This window comes from Varanus komodoensis, unplaced genomic scaffold (genome assembly GCF_004798865.1).
Source record: "Varanus komodoensis strain SLA01 unplaced genomic scaffold, ASM479886v1 scaffold13_1, whole genome shotgun sequence".
Taxonomy (NCBI): domain Eukaryota; kingdom Metazoa; phylum Chordata; class Lepidosauria; order Squamata; family Varanidae; genus Varanus; species Varanus komodoensis.
Window position 1 is genome coordinate 1,618,569 of NW_025335408.1, and position 22,383 is coordinate 1,640,951.

At 37.6% G+C, this 22,383-nt stretch overlaps 1 protein-coding gene across 4 annotated transcripts in view; it reads right to left on the reverse strand.

Annotated features, from left to right (window-relative positions):
- The window catches only part of MON2 (MON2 homolog, regulator of endosome-to-Golgi trafficking), a 78,482-nt gene that overhangs the window by 27,365 nt on the left and 28,734 nt on the right, over positions 1 to 22,383 (reverse strand). For all 4 annotated transcript variants that reach the window (XM_044422877.1, XM_044422881.1, XM_044422878.1 and 1 more), the window contains exons 7-20: positions 21,166 to 21,291; positions 20,505 to 20,699; positions 18,412 to 18,536; positions 17,958 to 18,097; positions 17,032 to 17,188; positions 14,486 to 14,721; positions 12,683 to 12,764; positions 11,773 to 11,954; positions 8,742 to 8,854; positions 5,004 to 5,108; positions 3,965 to 4,045; positions 3,809 to 3,882; positions 3,631 to 3,721; positions 2,707 to 2,808 (exon numbers count right to left, since the gene is read on the reverse strand). In XM_044422877.1, the coding sequence (XP_044278812.1) occupies positions 2,707 to 2,808; positions 3,631 to 3,721; positions 3,809 to 3,882; positions 3,965 to 4,045; positions 5,004 to 5,108; positions 8,742 to 8,854; positions 11,773 to 11,954; positions 12,683 to 12,764; positions 14,486 to 14,721; positions 17,032 to 17,188; positions 17,958 to 18,097; positions 18,412 to 18,536; positions 20,505 to 20,699; positions 21,166 to 21,291 (1,809 nt within the window). The remainder of the gene's footprint in view (positions 1 to 2,706; positions 2,809 to 3,630; positions 3,722 to 3,808; positions 3,883 to 3,964; positions 4,046 to 5,003; positions 5,109 to 8,741; positions 8,855 to 11,772; positions 11,955 to 12,682; positions 12,765 to 14,485; positions 14,722 to 17,031; positions 17,189 to 17,957; positions 18,098 to 18,411; positions 18,537 to 20,504; positions 20,700 to 21,165; positions 21,292 to 22,383) is intronic.

The following is a 22,383-nucleotide window of genomic DNA, read 5'->3' on the forward strand; positions in this document are numbered from 1 at the left end:
ATCTTGGCTACTTAAGAAAGCCAAGGATGGGATTGGGACCTGGATCCTGGAGGTGGTCAATGCCTCTTTAAGAGACGGCCGGGTACCTGCCCCTTTAAAGGAGGCGGTAGTCCAGCCAGTCCTAAAGAAGGCATCCCTGGATCCAGAGGTGGCCGCCAATTATAGACTGGTGGCCAACATCCCGTTTCTGGGCAAGGTGCTAGAGCGGGTGGTGGCGGGACAACTCCAAGCACTCTTGGATGAAACTGATTATCTGGACCCATTTCAGTCCAGCTTCAGACCCGGGTATGGCACTGAATCTGCCTTGGTCGCCCTGTACGATGACCTGTGCAGGAAGAGAGACAGGGGGAGTGCGTCCCTGTTAGTTCTCCTGGACCTCTCAGCGGCTTTTGATACCATTGACCATGGTATCCTTCTGAATAGGCTAGAGGGATTGGGAGTTGGAGGCACCACGTGGCGGTGGTTCTGCTCCTATCTCAACGGCCGATTTCAGAAGGTGGTGCTGGGGGACTATGGCTCTGTGCCATGGCAGTTATGCCATGGAGTTCCGCAGGGGTCCATTTTGTCCCCTTTGCTATTTAACATCTACATGAAACCGCTGGGAGAGGTCATCAGGAGGTGTGGGCTGCAGAATCATCAGTACGCTGATGATACCCAGCTCTACCTCTCATTTTCCACCAATCCAAGTGAGGCAGTGGCTGTGCTGAACCGGTGCCTGGCCAAGGTAATGGGCTGGATGAGGGCGAGGAGCGCCTTCCTTCAGCTTCAGCTGATACATCAGCTGCGTCCCTTCCTGGAGAACGACTGCCTGGCGACAGTGACACACGTGCTGGTAACTTCCTGATTAGATTTCTGTAACGCGCTCTACGTGGGGCTACCCTTGAAGACTGTCCGGATACTTCAACTGGTGCAGAATAGAGCTGCCAGGTTGCTGACGGGGACTGGGCGTTGTTCTCATATAACCCCAGTTCTCCGTCAGCTCCACTGGCTCCCCATTGAAGTCTGGGCCCAATTCAAGGCGTTGGTTATGACCTGTAAAGCCCTAAACGGCTTGGGACCTGGATATCTAAAGGAACGCTTGCGCCCATATATGTCCTCCCGCCCCTTGAGATCAGCAACGGATGCCCTTCTCCGGGAATCCTCTGTGAATGATATTAGGAGGGTGAGTACGCGGAGGAGGGCTTTCTCTGCGGTGGCGCCCCATCTATGGAATGTGCTTCCCAGAGAGGTCTGCCTGGCGCCGTCATTATTTGTTTTTCAGTGCCGGGCTAAGACCTTTTTATTTAAAACTTATTTTAATTGCTAAATTATTGTATTTATTAGGATTTTAAATTAGCCGAGAATGTTTTAAATGTGTGTGTGTGTGTGTGTGTGTGTGTGTGTGTGTATATATATTTTGTGAGCCGCCCCAAGGCTTTGTTGCGATGGGGGTGGCATAGAAATGTTTTAAATAATAAATAAATAAAATATACTGGTATTATGGTCCCTTTGCCTTTGCAAGTCCAAGAGCTTCTCCAAAATGTAATTAGCTCCTTGAGCTGAAAGAGGTTCTGGACCCATGCTATACTTATTTCAGCTAAGGCAGTGCTGATATTTTAAATGGCCGTATAAGTAAGTGGGTCAAGCAATAGCCTGAACAAGTAAGAGAAGAACATTACCATATATTGCCATGCTACTTTCCACTCTGTAATTTTTAGTCATGAGAATGGTCCTCAAACGTTACTTCCATAAGTGTTTTACATGTTTGTATTCATGAATATTGGTTATAATTGTACTAGCAACATTACTTATTTTAAACAACAGTGGTTATGCATGTCAAAATAACAACTATGTCTTATCATGTGGGTCCTTTCTTAACCTAATGTCTGCCACATTATGTGAGAAGGAAACTACTAGAGGAAAAAGATTCACATTTTAACAGTATACACCGTAATACTGCAACCATATTTATCTGTACCATGGAGAAATAACTGTCATTCAGCGGCAGAGATATGTGACAGATCAACAGTAGATATATGATATAAGGCTTTCTGAACAGTTGTCAGTGAATTTGGTACCTGCTTCTAGCTTGTTTTGCATGCACAGTCCCATGAAAACAAATTGTATTAATGGTGTGGGACACACCCAGGACTGAAACTAAAATGGGTTAAGGACTGGTTGCAAAGAAGCGTGTTTATAACTTTTTGGGAAAAATGTAAGATAATTTTTTAAATTTATGATGGTTTCAGATACTCTAGCAGCACAATCCTTTGTGCATTTATCTAGAAATAAGTTGAACGCAGTGGAATTTATTTCCAAGTAATCATGCATTGGATTTCATTCTAAGTCTTACATACCTCTTTCATTGTCTTGCAATTTTAGAAGTGGTTGACACCACAAACTTACATGTTTATCTCTGTACATGAAAATGTGTTCCTGTAGATATGATGTGGCCTACAGAACACATGTACAGAGAGAAATATGCAAGCCATAAAATAATCAATGTATACTTTGCTTTATATCAAGCTATACAATGCACCTTTAAATTGAGAAAGAAAACACATTTAAACTTTTTGAACAAGTTAATCTTAAGCAAGGGAATAAAACTAGATGTAATTATCTATATACTGTAATTCGTTTTCCAACTATCCATACATCTTCATGTCTTATTTGCAGAGAAAAACACTAGTGTTTTCCAAATACAAAGCTAATGTAAAGATTAGTTACCTCTAAGAGATGACCAGTCAGCGGTCTCCATAAAATTTCAATCCTATGCATGTTAACTAGTCCTGTTTCCAACAATTTAGCAACAGCAAACAATGAGGGCTCCTAAGAACAAATGGAATTTAAAATATGGTCATTTGACTTAACATAAACATAATTATTATCCTATTATTATTATTATTATTATATTATTATTACTCCCACTTCTCTGCCTGATACCATGCCTCCCAGGTGGCTGAAAATGTGACAAATTAATACACAATAAGACATTTTTTAATATGGCAAAAGTGACTGATGATGGCCTGTGAGTGGACATTTGAATATCATTGTCTATCCAGAGCATATAATATTATTACTGCTGAGCTGGAGGCTTATTCTAGTTCTTGCCTTCTTTTTAAATGGGCTGCAATACTGTATTGCACTATATTATACATAATTATCTAGGAATAAGGCCCAGTGACCTCAATGGGACTTACCACTGTTCAGACACAAATATGATTGTATTCATATTTAAGATATTCCAATGTTATACCTACAACTATCAGCATTCCCCAATCAAGCATACATAGGATTGCACTTTAAAATTTTATCTGTTATTTACATGCAGATTGGAGATTTCCATGTATAATTTTCCAGGCATGAAAACAAATATTAGGATTTTGAAATAAGTAAGGTTTTAATATGACACATTTCATGTCTAAACTTAAACAACTGCATTAGTCTATTTTTGTGAAGTTACAAGCCATCAGGTTCTTATGAAACCTTAGTTTCAATAGTACAATTGTTAACAATAGTCAGCAGTTCATTCTAAAATCTACTTATATCGCAAATCTTATGATTCAGCTGGAAGAAATTAAAATCCAAAGACAGGGACTTGACAGTAAGTATACAAAACCTATCTGTAAATCAACATGAAATATCCCATACCTTATTATTTCCATAGGCCATATCCATGGCTTCCAAAGACAAAGAACAAAGTGCATTTATTAAATGATGTAACGAAACATCGTCGAGGTACCTGCAGAGAGGTGGTAAAATCAGTACTTAGAACTCCTGCCAATATGGATTAAAACAAATATTTGGATTACGAAATAATTTTTCTTACTGTGAGCTTTCGAACAGCCTGGAAAGTATGTTAGAAATAACTGGCAAATCAGTCATAACAGCTGTAGTTAGAACCTAAAGAAGACAATTGTATTCCATAAGTCAAGGCATAACACAGATATAGCATACGTTAATTCTGTTATAAACAACTTCTTACTGTGCTAGGTCCTTCGACAGCTCTTCCAGGCTTTAAAGCACCACCAAGACCTGGTTTTAAACCAAGAATCCATACAAGATGCTGAAATAGAAACACACATTTAAAAATGGAACGGTATGTGCATATACATATTTAACGTATTGAATGGGGCTCTTGCACTTACACAATGCATGTGGTCTCACAGGTATCACCAATTTAAGAAACCTGTAGTATGATACTAATGGAATAATAGAATAGTAGAGTTGGAAAGGGCCATGAACCCATCAGGTTCAACCCCTTGATGTTGCAGGACACCAATTTACACCATCCCACTCAGATAGCTGCCCAGTTTCTTTTTGAATGTCTCTAGTGTGGAAGAGTCCACCACCTCTCTAGGCAGCTGGCTTCACTGTTGTATTGCTCTGAGAGTGAGGAAGCTTTTCCTGATATCTAGCCTGAACCTGAGTTGTCACATCTTGAATTGATTATTCCGCGTTCTGTACTCTGGTATCACCACGAAGAGATCTTGACCATCCTTTTGTGACAGCCTTTTAGGTACTTAATAGTGTAAACTGGTGAGACTGGTTTTACAAGGGAACCTACTGTGCCATTTAACCTTTTGGTATTGTGTTAGAGCTTGCTTATGCTAGCATTAAGTCAACTGTGCAAGCTTAAGGGTTCCACAGAATACTGCCCGACTGGATAATTTGAAAAGAAATCAAATCTTGTTTAGGTTTGTGTGTGTGATACACTATATCAGAAGTATGTATTTCAATTTTAGCAATTCTACAACAATCATATGAAACATCACTCAAACCTCAAGGATTACAGCTTTCTCCAGCAATTCTATGGGTGTATTTTAGCACAGCTGACATAGGTATTTGGCTACACCCATGTCACCTGAGTTGAAACTAAAGAAACTGTAATGCTTTAAAAAGTTGAGAAATATAATTGGGTCTACTGGTATCATGGGAGAAATGTCACTGTCAACATACCAAAGAAGACAAATGTGAATTTTGAAATTCAGTGAAATGTGAAGCAGGGATCACTTATTACTCACCTGAAGAGTAGCCAAGACAAGTTGCCATGATGTTCCAAGAACCGCTCCATGACAATGAGCCAAGCTAAGTAGTGTCCTCATGCATTGTATATTCTTAGAAGTAAGCTAAGAGAGCATTTTAAAAGAGTGAGTATTTCTGGAGCAGAGAAAATAATACTTAAAACCATTTGTAATCAATAATGTTAACAACACATGAAAAATGAATGCAGACCATTCTTTCATTTTTTAAAAACTCTAAACCTGCATGTATGTATTATTTTATACTGGATGTAAATTACAGCAGTTGATATAATCCTTACTCAGCATTGTACAGTAAGGTTCAAATAGATTTAATTTACTCAGAACTTTTAAATGTTCTAGTTTAGTGAATAAATTTATTATGAAGGTCGGCATATTTGCCTTCTTTTCTGCTCTTCAAGCAAGAGGCCCTTGTACTATATAATTCCTTTAAATTTTGTTATTTCAAGTTTTAAAATTTATTGGACAAGTGACTACAATTTTGTGAAAGAGAACTCAGTTTGGCAACTGTGTGTAAGAAGAAACACTGATTTAAAATGAGCTGGTGATTCTTCTTTTATTGATAAAACCATTAACTCAAATTCAGTTTTTGAAAAATAACTTCCACAAACTTTCCTGAGAATGGTTCCATATACTTCAGTGGAAATAGAACTGCTAACTTGGGAGAACATGTTGTGTCCCTGAATCTAATGTAAATTTACACTGTATTTGCCTTGAGATGTTGATGTTACAAAGCTCATATCTGGGAACTTTGAACGCCTTGACAATAAATCTACCACCCAGTGCAAAATAATATCTATATATTGGGATATTAAAACATATCTTCCTAATTTCAATGGAGCCATTAAAATTATTGCAGACCTCATGCTTGCTTATATGTATAACTAGTAAATAAGAACCCTAGCTGTCTTCATAGATTTGGGGACTAAAAGAGTAACTAAGATGTAAATATTGTAAAGATGGAAAATAACAGTAAATGGCTAATGACACACCTCTCCCTTGTTAAATGTTGCTAGTTATTCATATTACAAAATGCAAAGTAACAAAAGCAGCAACATAGAATGTTAGCAGATGATGACACAGAACAACACATGGAAAGGCAAGAGTCACTGAGGTGCAGAATCATAGCCTGTTCCTCCAATATGAAAAATAGCAGTGTAAGATAACCATCCACTTCACCAGAAAAAAGCAATATGAGAAAGACAGCTCATGATCCAAAGCACCAAAATGGATTCCAGCATAAGGAAATGCAGGAACAGTCATCTAGCCCATAGCAAATGGGAGTTCTTCAAATTAGAAGAAAGAATTTCACTGCTGAGATAAAACTTGTCCCAAGGCAAGAGAAAGCAAGAAGTAAAGAGGCAGTAAATTACCTCAGGGAATTCATAAAAGCAAATACAGAAGTAGCAGAACTAGTCTCATGTGAAAAGGAGGGCAGTGCAATCTGTTCAATGAGCTTAGAAATGAGACCTGCTACCAGACTACTAAACAAGGGCTGGTTTGATAAATGAAGTATGTGTTGACAGGAAGATATTCCTTTTTCAACTCATAATGACAACAAAAGCCCCAAGCTTGCACTCTGGTTACCAATCCCTCACTGAAAGGGTTGCCAGAAGGGTACCTGAAGATCTGGGTGTGTAGATGGGCTCCCCCTTCTCTGAATGCAGGAAACAGGGGGGAGAGAAGGGGAAGTAAGTTGGTGCAAATTTTGCTTCAGCTGGGTGGCTGTTCCTCTTAGCAGGTTGGAGAAAAAGGCAAACTGAGGGGGGAAACATGGATAAAGCAGCTCGACAGAAAATTGGACATGAGGACAAACAGATAGCACACATACATGCAAGTCTAGCTTTACAAATCATGCTTATAATCGGATTACAAGCCAGTGACAATTGTAAGTTACATCTAGTATAGCCATGCAACTGAAGTCAGGACAGTGGATGCCAAACAGGAGCAGGTTGGAGAAGGTGTTGCCTTAGCCCAATAGTATTCTGTTAGTTTCTCCTATGCAAGTCAATAGTTCCCCATTTAAGGGATATATTCTTATGAATATTTGCTCTAGTTTAATAAACCTCCAGTGACCTTTAACTGCCTTTGCTCTTGCACAAAGGCAGTTAAAGGGAGAAAGGAGAATAATGATATATGTCTCTTAATGACCCGCTCAATACCCTTTCCTCCTCTGTGGAAATTAAAAAAAAATTACTAGAACATTTCCTTCTGTTCAAAGTCAGGGAGTTCATTATTTCCCCATGGGGGTGGGGAAAAGGGGAGAAATCACAATATGCCCACATGACATCTAGTATATAATCATCCATGTGTGGACAAGTCAGGGTGTGATCTCATACCTAAGAAAAAACCACATATGAGCCCTACGATGAAAAGGCAACTTGGAAAACCTCTATATAATCTCTCTCCCCCATTCATTTTCTTGCTTTATTGCTATAATTTGAAACTTATAAAAATTTAAAAAATGAATGTTCACATCACAAATCATACACTGGAAAGGCTAAACTCGTAGTATTTCAAAATTATGGGTCAGCTAGATATAAACAAAAGGTAAAAAACACATGAGGGATTGTGTTTATAATTACCACATGTTCACCACCATACAAAGAGAAGGGGGATTAGTTGTTTACCCTAAGATATGCTGTTGGTGCTGGATAACAAGTATGAACCTGGATTGTAAGTCAATAAATTCCTAGTTCAAATCTCATTTCAATCATGAATTCTTTACAAGCCTATTCTCAAACTTAACACCTACCTCCTTCCAATATGGGGAGGATACAAAGGGTCTACTTATCTGGCTAATTAATTCATTACTGTGATCACCTAACATGTGTGAAAGATATAGCCCACTATATCATGAAACTATTAAGCAGGGGAAAAGTTGTGAAATGGTTTTATCATCACTTATAAATAAGTTCTCAATCACTACAATTCCTCTTTTTGCTGAGTGCTTTTTAAAAAACTGAATGAAACATAGATATTTTAAACAAAATAAATGGAATAGATAACATTCTTAAGTACTGATGACTAAAACTGGACACACTAATAAAGATGAAGGCTTATTAATCAATAGGACATTTCCTTGGCACACATGGAAAATTTTGTATGCGAGATAAAATCCACCCTCTATTGGATAACAACCTTTTGTGTGAATATGTGTGCATGTGTATGTGGGTGTGTATGAAAGAAGAAATCCTGCACTCAAATTTCCATCCATTTCCTCAACTACATGCTCACTGTAATACATCTAATATATTATCAGAAAGGGACTATGGTACTGAACTTTTAGGCTAAGAGTAATATAATTTACTAAGTTTTCTAAAAACTTGTGTGCATTTGCAAAGTGATTAAATGAAATGTTCCGGTTTTTAAACAAGACTAGTAAAGTTCTTATATTTTACCCTGAAGACATCACATATTTCTTATGTATCTTCAACCATAAATCACCTTGTTTCCTTTAAAGATTCATATTCCATACCTAAGAGCAGCCACTATTAAACTACCATCACCCACAGATTAATCCAAGGAACAAAGCAGCTCACACCAGAAAGAACTTGTAGAACTCCACATTGTAACACTCTAGGTTTCAACCATGGCTGATGTTCCCTCTTTTATGCTTATTGTTTTATGTTTGGCTTAATTGTGAAAAATGTAAGAAAGGTAACTATTAAAAAGGTAACCAGTGAAATAGGAAAAGGATATTTACAAATTATATTTTACCATTACTGTTCCCTGCGGTTGGAGAGCAAGCGGTTGTCCTACTGCTACAACTTGCTGATGAGACTCACTTGATGGACTGATCATCTGAACATTCTGCCCCTGGATAGAATATGCTAGAAAACAAAATAATTTAGAATAGCACAAATATCATACTAAAAAGGATATTAAATTATTTATGTCACCAACCCTGAACTATTTTTAGGTTTGGTAACAGAATTCACCTAGAGCCTCTATAAGTTCAAGATATCAGAGAGTGAAAGATCTGCATAAACACAGCATCCCCTCCAAAAAAATCAAGAGAAAGGAAGATTTCCAAAAAGAAAGAAACAAATAAGAAGAGGAAAGGTAGTGGAAACACGTAACACATAAAGCCAGAGAAATTAAAGAGACATTCTGTATCACTGCAGTTACAAAAGAAATACTGGACTTCCCAAGGAGGGTCAATCTGGGCCACTGGAACACGAGGGAAGATATTCAGGCCCATGTGAAACTGAGAAATATAATTGCAAATCCAAAGAGCCATCTTTCCATTAACGCAGAATCTGTGCTACCTGACAATGGTACACTACCCAGCACTCCACATGACATTTAGGAATGTGTTCAGGCCAAAATGGATGGGAGGAATATAATGTCAGGAATATAATTCACATTGTCACAATATGACCACAATATGACCTCTACCTCACTATGGGAGGCATGCTGTCTTCCAGGAGCAGAGCAGCTATTCAAGATTTGATACAAAGGCTACCAAGATGCATCAAAGCAACTACCAAACCATGTGGGAACAAATGATGCAGCCAGAAGAAATGTTGTATGGAACTCTAAAGACAATGGGGCACCGGATAGTGAAGTTAAGTTTTTGAGAGTGTAAGTAGTGTTTTCACCAGTCCTTATTATCGAAGCTGAGGGCACTGGTAGATAAAATGAGCAGTCAGCTAAACAGACGGTGTTATCAGGAATGATCTGGTTTCATGGTCCCTGGTCTGTAATATCCCTTGCAGATGACTGGGTGCACTTTACAAAGACTGGAATGTTTTTGGAAGAATCCATGCAGACCTCATCACAAAGGCTTTAAACTAACTGGTGTATCACATATGCCAAGAACCAGCTACTGAGGCTGGTATTATTATAAAGTATTATAACATAAGGTATTAGTATAAAGTATTATAAAGAAGAAGAAGGCAAAGAAGGAGAGCAGCCACTGAATGTGGATCCCAGTAAATTGCGGGTAAATATAGCAGGGATCCAGGAAGACAATATCCATGGTCTAACTTATAGAAAACAGAAATCAAATATAAAGAACTTGGCAAGATGGTAAGTACAATCTGATAGGTATCACTGGAACTTCATGGGATGAGACTTCTGACTGGCATACACTTTATTCATGAGCAGTAAACACCTTTTTCAAAAGGAGTGGGATAGCTTTACATGTAGGGAAAGTATTTACCTGTGCAAAAATACATGATTCTGAGGACAGAACTCCTGTTGAAACCATTTGGGTAAAGACAAAGAAAGCGAGAAACTAGAATCATCTTGCTGACCTGGTTTACTACATTCAGCCAGAAAGCATGGGTGGCATTTTCATGGAACAGATGACAAAACTTTCACAGTTGTAAGCAATAGTAGTAATGGGCTATTAAAACTATCCTGATATCCACTAAAAGTCTGATTCCAAGTGGAACATCCAATAAGTTTTTGATGTGTTTTCCTGACCACTTCATCTCCCAGAAGAAGGAATGAGGGTATCTCTTGTCCTGGACATAACCCTGATCAACAGGGAAGGTATTGTAGATGAAGAAATGGTAGATAATGTGAAAGTGAGAGAAACCCTAGAGAAAAATCACCATGTTACCTCAGATTTGTGATAAGAATTTCTGGAGAAACTGTGTGCAGTTCTGGCTGCCTCATGTTAAGAAGCACATTGACAAACTGGAATGCAACCAGAGAAGAGCAAATATGATGGCCTATTTGTTAATTAATTAATTAATTAATTAAGAATGAAGATTAAGGAAAAACATAATAGTGATCTTCAGGTATCTAAAAGATGGAACAGACTTGTGGTCCATAGGTTAGGACTAGAAACAACAGGTAGAAATTTCAGGGAAATGGATTTTGGCTGAATAGTAGGAGAATAGTGAGAACTGTTCAACACTGAAAAAGATTAACTTATGAGGAGGTGAAGTCTTCTTTACTGAAGTTATGTAAGCCCAGGCTGGTTGGCTTGGGAAGTAACACCTGCACTCTCGAATGGAGAGTCTTTTGCAGCAATGACCTTTGAAATCCCTTCCAACTGTATCACTGTAAGGGCTCAAATAAAGGAATAATTTACTCACATTAAAAAAACAGAGATATTAAACAAAATTAACACATTGTTACAAGGTTGGGCCAGCAACAACAGAAGGAAAAGATTTTGATAATTATGATGTCAATTTTATACAGTTTTAAATGTAAATGTGGCTACTGAGTTCCTCTATCTAATTAGCCTCTGGGGATGGGAGTGGTGGGTTGTCCTTGCACAAATAAAGAGAAGATATATATGAAAAAAGGGAGATAAAAAGATAAGAAAAAAAGGCAATGAATTGTGATTATTCCAGCCAAACTATTTTAAAAGCTTTTTCCTTTTACAAACTAGGCATCTGTTGGTGATATGAACATTATGCTGCATCTAAAGAATTACAGAATTTTCCAGCAATTCAGGAATAGTGGGACTAGAGATGTAAGGCTTTACAGGGGATGTTGTTTATGAGGTTCTGCCAGTGGATAGAAGACCCCTCCTCTTTCAGGAACAATATGTATATCAAGTGGTTCTAGATAGGGGTGAACAGATTATTTAACATTAGATTATGATTCCCCTAATAAACAGCCACAGACTTGCACAACATTCTTCCAAGCACTTCTCTATTGGATAAGTATTTGGAAAATAAAATCTGCAACAATGTCACAGTTGTTTATTGATAATGGGTATGTTTGTATCTAGACACAAAAACAAAACAAAACACATACACACAATCTCTCTAAATAAAATTCTTACATTTACTGGAAAGGGCAGCAGTAGTAGTATTCAGCACAGTTAGTGCATAGTGAGGAGGCAAGGAGCCTTTGCAAATGGCGGTAATAAAGGCATCTCTTGATGTTACAAGTCCTAATTTCCCACATAGTGCAGCCATGGTCAGTTCTGCTTTTAAAATATTTTCTGTGGCAGCTTCATCAGTGCTGAAATATTACAAAGAAACAGCTACTATAGTCCACAAATATGAAAAGCAGCTAGCAACAAACAAAAATACACATACATACAAATCCGGAAATAATTTCTATTAAAAATACTCAAAAAAAGCATCTGTTCTCATTTAGCTTTGTTGGAAAAAATCCAAAATCCACCATAAGGTAATACCTTTATTAGGACTAACCAAAGGACAAAAATGCTGAGGATAAAGAACAAAGGTAACTAGCCAAACTTTCGTAATAACACAAATGTTATAAAATATTTCAGAGGTACATGTTTCATATATGTAGAACAGAAACTATTTTCCCAAATGTTTCTATCATTATATAAGCAGGTTGACTAGAGAAGACACAAAAAAATGCCACCATTACAAATCCTTCTAAGATAGTACTGCTTTAAAGCTGTTCTGTACTGAAAAATGCCAACTTCATGTGAACATACTTATGCTGGTTGCATTTTAAAACACACTACAAATAATAAAAAGATTTCATCAAGAAGAATTTTAAAAGCTTGTAGAAAATTTCTGGTTAAACTACTCAAGCAATCTTTTGTATAATTGTTACAAACAGGCAATTATACCTTCCCCATATTCATGTCATCTTTAGTTCTTGGGAACTGTGCTGCCCCAGAGCCTAAATGCAGTTGGCTTTATAGGTGAAAAACTATAGGTGAGAACACAGCTTCTGAAGAATGAAACAATGATAAATGGTTTGAATACCTTGCGTCCAGCAGTAAAGACAGTGCAGCAAGCAGGCCACACCAGCAGGCATTCACCATTTCTTCCCAAACAGCTCTGCTAACTTGAGGAAAAAAGATTACAGTAGTATTACACAATATTTCATAATTAGAATACAGCAGACCTTCTTTAATAGGGATAATTGTTTTACTATGGCACAAGGTACTAATTCAATCCCAGAAATTGCTGATGTTAAAGAATGATACACTCAACCTTGAACATCACAACAAAGCCTTTCGTGTTTTCAGCCTGCATTCTACTGCTCCATAACCTTTATGCTGAACACATAGGGCAGTATCCAGTGCCAGCAATCTGCTAGGTCTAAACACACTGTGCTAGCAGGAATAGGAGCTAGTACAACCAAGAGGTAACCTGGAAATACTGCTTCTAGGATGGGACTCTGCTTCTGCAATAGGACAAGTTAGTGATGTTTCATTCTAGAAGCAGTAGTTACAGACAGTTTTTTGGATTAGGCGTGTAAGCACTGTATCACTATCATGCTAGCAGCTTTCCATGCAAACTGGGCATAATTTCGTTAAGTACAGTACAAATAGAAGAGTATGGTAACAAGAACAGATACTGCAGTAACCTGGTACAGTACATAATATAGCCAGAGAGGTACCTGAATATCATTCTACCCTTCAGTTTCAGAGTCTGGCCTGACTGACATCAACAACAAGTAGAAGAAGTGACGAATTATCTAATCAGGGCTATAGTTGTGTCTGCTAGAGCAAGTTTCCAAGGCAAAGGCCAGATTGAAAAAATCAGATACGGCCAATGGCCTGAGCACATTTAAGAATGCTGACCATTTTTTAATGAAAAGCAGATCTGTACAGTTTATCACAAACTGCTTAATAAAGCACCCTCAGGTTCAAAACCAGCTTGCTGTAAGGTATGGAGTTGGATGGAAGCATATGGGCAGAGCTGGTTCTATGATCCTGACCAAGAGTTAAAGGATATGAAAATGAATATCATGTAGCTGATTAGTCACATCAAAAATTCAGTTGATGATTTTGGCCATACACCTCATCATTATATGTGCTAGTATATATGGACATTTTGGTCAGAGGTAATTAAGGATGCAGACTAGAGTAACAAATTTGGCATTTAATGTATTAATGGTTAAAGTTCTATGGTAATTCTAAGATAAGCCATGCTTCATTTCTTGAATATTACCATTCAAAATCTTTTTAAAGATACATTTCAGTCAGAAAAGAACTATGCAAAGATGTTAAAAATTACAATGTATGATAAATCCAAGTAAACATAATTTAGTGGTGACCTGGTATGAAGATATATATCATTTTGAGGATATGTGCAATATTATTTCTTAGTGAAACCATCAGGTAAATGTTTTCTTCCGCTTCACAGTCAAAGATGAATAATGGGCTTGCCTTTGTGTTAATCATGAAGCTACCTCTCCCACTTTTCAGAACAGTTTTTCCAAGTGCAAAAATAAATCTATTTGGTTGGTTTTGTTTTCAACTTAATTTAAAAACTGAACAGATAAAAAGTGGAGAGGGAAAGGAAGAAAAAAGAAGAAAATACCTAGCTATTGAAGCAAACATCTAGCTTTAAACACTGAGAAAAGAGGTAATAAAAATAACTAATTCATATTCAGTTCAAAGGTTAAGCATGATATTTGAGAAGCAAAAGCAGGTATGAGTGGAGGAAACAAAGCTCACCCAGAAACAGAAATGCCCACACTAGCTCCTACTTGAGTAAGTAGCCTTTTTCTTCTTTTCTCTTAGAAGCTCTAACACAGTTTCAGACATCATCATATACCTGTTTCTTTGTCAGAGTAGTCAGATGTAGAATGAAAATCTGGTAGGTCTGAAGACTGTGTTGGTGAAGACTGTGTGTCAGCCATTGTTACATGAGTCTCTGTTTCAGCCTGTCCTAATTCTTCTTCTATCATATTAGTGATACCACGGACAAGATCCAATAAACAGTGGAATGCTACTGACATGGCATAGCCTTCAGGAATTGTAGGTGGCTCAACTTTGTCCAACATTTCTAGACTAAGAAATAGAAAATGAACAGACAAACAAATAAATGAAACTGGAAGAAATACTTGTTATACATTGTTTATTTATAGAACAGTGCAATTCTCTTTGCTTTGCTTAAAAAGAACCCAATAAAAATTAATATAGAAAAATTGTTTCACAATTCCGTCAACAAGACAGCTAAAAGTAACATTGTCTAGTTTGTTGTTTAAAAAGCAGCTTCCTAGACAAATGACACTAAGTAAAAGAGCATCATAAATCAAAGCTATAAATTCCATTGCCAAAAGGAAGACACTCACTGAATCTTTTAGGTTCTTCCCTGATAGAAGTCATTGATGGCATAAATGAGTAAACATTTCTTTCCATTTACTTCATGCTATTTTACTGCATTTGTCCTTTATCTTTGCACAGAACATGCCAAAACATTAAGAAAGGCCTTTCACAAGTTAAACATCAAAATGTTGGTTGAAGAGAATGCATAACCTTTCCAGAAGGTAGTTTTATACAGCAAAAGGTGGTCCTTAAAATAAACTTGTCTTAAGCTGTTTAAGAAGTTAGAGGTCATGAACAGCACTTTGAATTGTGCTGGAAATGTTTTCTGTTTGAAACCTAGCTGTCATACGCTCCCTATTACTAGTTTTGGTTAAGAGCCTAGCAGCAACATTCTGAACCAGCTGAAATTTTGGGACAATTTCAGATGTCGATCCATACAGAGTGTACTGCAGTAAATGAGATGCAATGAGCATAAGAAAATACATAAAGCAGGCCATCAGGTAGTCCTGCTTACCATTTTGTGTACCCAGATGTTATCCAAAAAAGCACACAAGTTTATTAGAATAAGAGAGAAGCTACCCTTAAATAATTCAGTTTTGTTTCTAATGTCAGATTTTTTAAAAAAAATCTGTAATTATAATCCACACCAAGATTTAGATGGGACAGATGAACAGTCCAGATAAATAAGTAAAATCCAGTTACAAAGAGCCCCTTGAAGTTAAATCAACTTTTTCTTAAAATAATTTTCAATCCATCAGGAAACCCACCAACTTGACAACATGAACAGGAAACAAGCAGAAATAGTTCAAATGTCCAAAGATAAAATAAACCACTCAAGTAGTCCTTTGGGTCAGCAATTGTTTTGTGATGCCTTGACTAACCTCCAAACCAATTTTACTGTTACTTCCGTGTATTATGGCGACATACAGGTATGTGAGGGGGTGTCACATGGAGATGGGTAGAGACCTGTTCTCCCCTGCAGAGGAAGGCAGGACGCGCTCCAATGGCGCAAAGCTCAGGGAGCCAAGGTTCCATTTGGATGCCAGGAAGCACTTCCTGACAGTCAGGACCCCGAGGTGTGGAATGGGCTTCCACGAGAAGTCGTTGAGACCCCATCGGTGCAGGTGTTCAAGGATAGGCTGGACGTCTACATGGTGGGCATGTCGTGAGTGGAGCCGGCTGGTGCCAGAGGTCAGACTAGATGGCCCAGGAGTCCCCTTCCGACTTGCTCTGTTTCTATGTTTCTATGTATTTTGTTGCCTTAGTATCTCATTATACTTAATGCTACTTGACGAATATATTAATAACTTTTTGAGTGTGACTGTATCTCATTGTTACTACTTCAGATTTTTTTAAAGGAAGTAAAAAAAGCAAAGCTAAATCAGACCAATGATCCAAATAGTCCAATATTCTGTTCACAGGCTGCCCATGGGATCTCTCAGGCAGGGTAAATATTACAGCCTTCTCCTGCCTAAGCTTCCCAAAAGCTGGTGTACACAGCCATGCTGTCTCTGATACCAGAGGTAGCACATAGCTATCAAGAATAGCAACCATTGATAGGCTTCTCCTCAATGAACTGGTCCAAACCCTTTCTAAAAGCTGTCCAAATTGATGGCCATCACTACTTACTATGGCAATGAATTCCATTATTAATTATGTGCTGTGTTAAGAAGTACTTCCTTTGATCTGTCCTGAATCTTTAATTAACTTCATGGAAGCACTTTGGATTCTAATATTATGGAAAGAGAAAAATTACTCCTCCTTCACACCATGCATAATTTTGAACACTTCCATCATGTCTCACCTTGCTTACCCTTTTTCTAAGCTAAACAATCCCAGCTATGGTAGCTGTTCCTCATAGTAGAGCTTTTCCAGCCCCTAGATCATTTTAGAAATATGGAATACTAATTGCACAACCACTAGATTTCTACTGCCTTCAGGCTTAGGGCATATATATATGAAGTGGAATAGATCATGATCTCCCTCATTTGCACTCCTAATAAGATGTGGAAAAGTGATGGTTTTAAAGAGTTTAGAGATTATTTTACTTACTAGGTAGCTTTAGCACTGCCCTGTGTTGATACACTGAGAATAGGTATCCAGGTACCTCTATATTCAAAAGCAGGTAAGACAGTCACACCCCCACTCATTCCCAGCATTCCTGGATTGGCCTGGGCTGAAGCTGTACTACCAGGTGCACTACCTCCTCCTATAAATAAAGGGAAACAATAACCACAAATTTCAATGTTTTTAGTTGAACAGAATATATTCCCTTTTTACAGCATAAGATAGCATACAACAAACGCCATCCAAACCATTTATTTGTATTTTTATATGGCATTTTTATGTTTTGTAAAATGCCTGGAGAGCTCTGGCTACTGGGCAGTATAGAAAATACATACATACATAAATAAATTCCATCTATACTGAGTGTACTTTGGGAGCTAATCTCCTGCAGTGCATCTCTACTTGATCAAGAGGTCTTAATACTGGTGGTGGTGCACTGAAAAATGGAAGAGAGCTAGTTTAAATATTTAAAGCAAGTTTAAATATTAACAACTTAATACACACACCACCAACAATTCCACAACATAGCATATGTGATATACTCTGTGATATCTATATGATTGAAATAAGGAACTGATTTTAGTGTGATTTTTTTAAATTGTGACAACTTTAATTCTTTGATATGACAAGTTTCCACAGATCTTCTTTAGGGTAAAGCCTACAAAATTAGACTTCACCCTTAGCAGAAGTTCTTCTGAAAGGCTTCACCCTTAGCAGCATAAATTTCCCAGTGCTGTGATCCCTGGGAATGGTATTTTTCTAAAACAAAAAAGCAGTGGAATAATAATCAAGTAATCACTTTCAAAGAAGAAGCCTTGAATATTAAAAGAAATGATTTAAATATTTACTGAAACAGAATTAGTGCTTAAGAAGAAATCACTGGTAAATAAAAATTATAATGTGTAATTTACCTGTCTGGTTTGTTGTAGTTGATGCATTTCCTGTATTTGGTATAAGAAACAGTGACTGAATAAATGACCCCAAAGCATTCACAATGTCACGGAATACCTTGGTAGAATGCTGCTTCATATCATAAGACTGGCAAAATGACCTGTTACAAATGTAAATAGTGAAAATACTGATTTAACTTACAAAATGCTTAACTGAATCAATCAGAACATTTTGTGAATCTGTATTACTGAACAGTCCTCTTTGCATTTAGTCATTTTTAAGTGCTAGGTACAGAAAAACTTCATGTCCTATAGCAGAACTTAAACAGATTTTAAGACAGTAAAATCAATGCCCAATGATCCCTTTATTCTGAACAGTAATCTTATGTATTGTAGTTTTAATTAATTAAACATTAAATATTTTATTCCCCAAACTTTACTTCATTTGTTTTATCAACTAATGTATATTTACTACCTTAACAGCTGAGGTTGCACACAAAGTCTGTGTATAGATTCCACTGCAACAGCTCTTAGCCACTGAGGTTTGTCTGCATCCAGAAACTTGACCAGCAAGGATAGGAAAATCTCACATTCAGTTACCTAAGTAAAAAATATTTTCTTAATTAAAGGAAAATACCAAACAAGGCATCTTCTGGCACATTAATTTAGCTAACATATAATGTATGCAGTGATCAAATCGTTATACCTCTGTAAAAAGCCAGTCTGTAGAAACTTTAGCACTATTTAGTGCAGGGGTGTCAAACTCAACTTACCTGGGGGCTGCTGGCGCTTTGAAGGCTGCAGGGCCCCTCCCGCGTGCCCCACCCATCCCGGCAATTGGCCTGCAGGCCGCGAGTTTGAGACCCCTGATTTAGTGCATTCCTACACCATCATTTCATCACCATCATTTTATAAAGCATCAATATACATGCTGCTTCACAAGAAGTAAGATGAAAGGGATTTGCCCAACAAAGTTTACAATCTGAAATTTGGCAAATGGGAAACAGAAGAAGGGGAGGCAAGGATAAAAGAAAGGCAGCATGTGACAGTTTGAATGGCATACATGTAGGCTTAGTTATAAAATTGCATAAGGTAGGACCTAGGAAATAAGAAGCTGTGGAAAACGTTTTACAGAAAAGTAGAATTTGAAGAGAGATTTGAAACAGAGTGGCATGGAGACATTTCACCTAATCACTTTTGGAATGCCTAACTGATATAAAGAAACATTGAAAACTTGAGTTATACAATTATCACAGCCATATTCACTCTGTTTGAACAAGTAGGTGGCATGTTTGCTTGGGTTCCAGAGAAATCATATGTACAAAGAACCATGCTCAGGAGGTGACTTGGAAAGCGCATGGAGCAGCCCATAGCCCTCTGGCCTGCTGGTGCTCTCAGGCGAGAGGTAGATGCCGTGCTATGCTCTGTAGTTTCTCGGGGCAAGATACTATTATCGCCAATAGCAGAAGCATACAGTATGCCTCTGTATGCCAGTTGCTGGGGAGCACAAGGGGAGATGGTGTGGGTCTTCCTGTGAGGGCACTGGGTAGGCCACTGTGTGAACAGAATTGGGCTAGACTGGCCTTTGGCCTGATCCAGCGGGACCTTTTTGTGTCCTTCCTGCCCAGGGAGGGTATCTTAAATCCAACCCCCCAGAATTTGTTCTCCCCCACCCCCATTAAGCTTAGAAAAAGCTCCAGTTTGGGAGGAGAGTGACAGGGAGAGAGCTTCTATATGTACTTTAGTGAGAATGTCTCTGTCTCGGGGGAGGGGGGGCTAGGCCCTACTGCCATGGGCTGTAGTCACATGTGGTCCTTAAGAGCAAGAATATTGCCCATCCCTATTCTAAAGCTTTAGTTTATTCAGGATCAGCTTTGCCAGAAAAAATGCAGACTTTGCCCTTCATCTTTATCCAGCAAGGACTGCAAATTGTAGACATATCTGCCTACCTTAAATGCTTCTACTTGATTTTGCTGGATCTGGGGCAAGGAGTTCTGGAAAACAGTGCTTAGCAAATAGGATAGTGTGAATCTCTTTCTTTTTGGAAAAATAAGCATGTACTTAGTAAAAGTAATATTGGAGGAGTTGCCTCTAAAATTATTCATCATAATATACAGTAAAATGTTTTTCAGTGCCAGGCTAAGACCTTTTTATTTAAAACTTATTTTAATTGTTAATTTATTGGTTCTTTATAGGATTTTAAATCTTTTAAGCCAAGATGCACCGGGTTTTAATATTTTTATTGTACAATTTGTTATGTTTTGTTCTTGTTGTGAGCCTCCCTGAGGCTTTGTTGCGATGGGGGCAGCATAAAAATGTTTTAAATAAATAAATAAATAAATAAATAAATAAATAAATAAATACTGTTTTGTTTTCCTATTCCTCCTATATCCATTCACCTGGAAATAACTCTGGTGAATGCAGGAGACCCATACAGTACTGGACTGTCAGTGACCCAAACTGATTTTCAAAATACCAAATATAGCTAGTGCAAATATTACAGATCAATATGGAAGCTATTTATTATCTATTCTGCACATAGTAGTGATATAAGAACTGTACCCTTACCAGCAAACTATAAAACTGTTTGATCAAAACAGAAACAACTCTCAAAAGGCGCATGCAGATAGGAAAATAAGGTTTTTCCACTGGTGCTGGTGAAGATGAAGTACTGGAACCTTGTCTGAATTTGATATTTGGTGAAAAGAGCTTAATCACAAGTGGACAAACTCTTTCTTTAAGGAGGAAACTAAATTCTTGATGCTGGAAAATAAAAAAAAATATTATCATCATCATCACCACCACATTTCTACACTGCCCAACAGCCAAAGCTCTCTTGTGGTTTATAAAAATTAAAACTTAAAGATATAAGCCACTTACATAAAACCTTATAACAATTAAAAACCAGTTAAAACCTCGTAATAAATTGTTAAATGCCTGGGCATACAGAGAAGTTATAACCTGTTGCTGAAAAAAGTCAATTGTTTCATGGAGATATTATATAGCATGGGGAACAGAATGGACCCTGGGGAGCCCAACACTAGAGCCTCCACAGGGCTGAGCAGTATTTCCCAAATGTTAGGATTGCTAAATGTTTTGATGCCATTTTTAGGCATCAAAAACAATACAAGTTTGCAAATCTAAGTTTTTTTACAACCTTTCATGCCCCCACACCCTGCTCCACACATCCTTACACATATGAGCAACAAAAACAAACAGAAACACTCACTTGTAAAAATACTTGTGGGAAATCATTGAGGACTGACTCAAGAAGTTCTAGACCAAATGTTCGAGTCATTTCTGTCATACCTACAAGCCAGTAAGGAGCATCAGCATTAACCAGCTGACAAAGATCCTAAAACAAGCAAACAAACACACATTATTTCGTGCTTTTATTCACTTAAGCTATGCTGGAAAAGATGTAAAGTTCTGTGACTTTAACGTATCTCCATTTTGAAAATGTTCCCTCTGAATAAGGCTTGAGACACATTACAATCTCATAATTTAGTTGGTGGAAAAAAATGACTAAACAAAATACCCTTGTTAAAAAGGCAATATAGAAATTGGTGCAATAACTGAATATATGGTTAATTCTGTTAAATATTCAGTATTGATTATATGTCTCATAATTAATTCTGAACAATGTATTATGATTTCACATTCAGCATCTGGTAGAACTCCAAAGAATCTCTGATAATTAGAATATTTGTTTCTCTAACAAATGGATGTATTCATGTTATCGTTTACCTTTTCCCCTTGCCCTCTGCACTGTTTATACATAATCAGTATGTCATACTGTCTTTAGGCAGAGAAAGCAATCCATAAAGATGGCCCTATTACAACCCTGAACTCCAATTCTGTCTGCCACCAAACCCCAGGAAAAGCAAAAAATATTTGGGTTCAGAGATAGTGTTGTTACCACTGGCCCTGCCACAAAGCAGATATGTAATTGCTCTGAGAAATAATAAAAAGTTTCAGAGAATTATCCATATCAATGGCCCTTACCAAGCATGCACTAATGAAGGAAAGTTAGGGGAACAGGGTCACAGCAAAAACATGAAACAAATTAATGGACTGTATCAAAGGGCAGTGTCTTCTGTCTGCTAGGAGGAACTTTTCAAGTGGCCAGTTATCACCCAACCCATCTGCTGTTTTATTCAAAGACTTTAATTATGTTTTGCAATTATTCTGTAAACCAGAACAAGACACCAGCGTTTGATAGTTTGCTGTGCTAGCGCAACTCTTAGTTTATCCATTCATATGAAATAAAAGTTATGGTTTGCCTAAAATCAGTAAGAAAGGACAGTGCTGTGTGCAAGGAATGATCGAACTAACTGAATTAGTGCTGAGCTGTAGTTTGGAATTATACCACAATTATCCCATTTTTAACACAGTGAAATTTATTTAATTTCCTTCCTTCCTTTCTTTTTTTGGTCTTGTATTGCTA